Source organism: Alternaria arborescens (assembly GCF_004154835.1).
Source record: "Alternaria arborescens strain FERA 675 chromosome Unknown contig_219, whole genome shotgun sequence".
Classification (NCBI taxonomy): Eukaryota; Fungi; Ascomycota; class Dothideomycetes; order Pleosporales; family Pleosporaceae; genus Alternaria; species Alternaria arborescens.
This window is the reverse complement of record NW_021168074.1, coordinates 1-1,748: the sequence shown is the minus strand read 5'-3', so window position 1 is coordinate 1,748 and position 1,748 is coordinate 1. Positions and strand designations below refer to the sequence as shown.

General features: G+C 52.9%; 1 protein-coding gene across 1 annotated transcript; it reads right to left on the bottom strand.

Moving 5' to 3' along the window:
* Window positions 1-123: 123 nt before the first annotated feature.
* On the bottom strand, window positions 124-1,683 carry AA0111_g12887 (hypothetical protein; the record flags this gene model as incomplete). Its single annotated transcript, XM_028646921.1, has 1 exon — window positions 124-1,683. A coding segment is annotated over one exon (1,560 nt), but the record flags the coding sequence as incomplete, so codon positions are not given.
* Window positions 1,684-1,748: the final 65 nt, after the last annotated feature.

The window sequence follows — 1,748 nt, the reverse complement described above, 5'->3', positions numbered from 1 at the left end:
TAACATGTTTTACAAGCGAGTGACGCGTACAAGCGAGTGACGCACCCCACCAACTTTGCGCACCTCTACACGCGTATATCTCAACCACCTTACAAGATAATATATAGATATTAATAGAGCAGATTAAGCAGTATCTAAGGTATCTTTCTTGCACGTACGAGAGTTATGTCCAGTCTCTCTGCACTTCTTACAGCGCGCGAGAGCCTGGCGGCTCACGCCTGATCGCTCTCCTTCTTGACGCTGCTCACGAGCAATCTGCTGATCAGCCTCACGTTGAGCGAGTATATCCTCGCCAGCTCCCTTTGTTAAGACTCCTCGCTGTTGTATACGCTTTTTTTTACGCTGTTTACGCGCTGACGCTGCCTCATTAGCCTTCTCAAGGCTGGCAATCCGATCGCGCATTAGCTCGGCTGAGAGCATCATTACCTCAGCGCCCTTCTTGAGCTGGTCAATCGCCTGAATAATCGAAGCTGGTGATGAGCTCTTATGCCGTCGCACGCGCTCACGTATTAACGTCGATTGAGCTTCAAGCTCGCGTACGTTGCTCGGCGTACAAGCTTCCCAAGGAGCCTCTGGTAGAGCAGCTGGAGTAGGCGTACGGAGCTGCACGTCTAGCTTCGAGAGGACAGCGTCTGGCTGGAGAGGAACAAGGCCTGCGCCGCGGAAAGCTGAGCAGATATTGGCTGGCGTGAACGATCGATTAAACGCTGTCTTGAACGCTGGGAGAAACTCGAGCTTCGTGATGTGGTTGATGTGGTGGCGGATCAGGCTCTCTACCTCACGGCTGTACGCGCGCTTCAATGGCGAGAAACAGCCAACATCAAGAGGCTGGAGTAGGTGAGATGAGTGAGGTGGCATACAGAGCGTGTAGATATTGTTCTCTTTGCAGAGCTCTTGAAACTCAAGAGAGTGGTGGCTCTTGTGGCCGTCAAAGACGAGCAGGCGACGCGCACCAACAACGCGAGTCTTCGTGTAAGCGTTGAAGTGCTTCAGCCACTCTACTCCTAGCTCATTATTCGTCCAGCCGTTGTCACTAACTGCGATCGCCCAGTCGCGTGGGATATCCTCCTCATACCAGGCAGACAGGTGATACCGGCCAGCGAAGATGAGGAATGGTGGGACTGACCAGCCAGCAGCGTTAATCGCCGCGATCAACGTTACCCACTCGCGATTACCAGGCTGGATAGCCTTTGGCCTGCCTCTCCTCTCTGACCCTGTCACGACGAGCTGAGTCGTGATCTTGCCCATCATGAAGCCGGCCTCGTCAAAGTTGTATACGTCACCATCGCAGATGCCGTACTTAGCCTTTGTCTCCTCTACAAGCTTAAACCAGCTCTTAATTAGGGCTGAATCCTCGCATAGAGCTCGCTGCCTATCGTACGCTCGATTGAAACATGTCGTAAGACTGTCTGTACGCTTAACAAAGTTGCGCGGCCAGTGGACGCCGACCTGACCAGCGCCGCGCGCAGCCAGCAGCTTATCAGCCATATCACGTACAGCTTCGTACGTAGGCGCAAATCCACGTGTATCTAAGTCGAGTATATATCTAATAATCACCTGCTCCTCTCGCTCGGTAAGCTTCCTTGAGTTGGGCTGGCAATCGCGTCGGGCAGGTATCCCAGCGCGTCGGCGGCGGAGCGTCGCTTCAGCTACGTTGTAGATCGCTGCAGCAGGACGATTGCCCTGGATTTGTTGAGCATTAATAGATAAGATAGCAAGCTGAACATCAGCTTCATTTGAGAGTAATT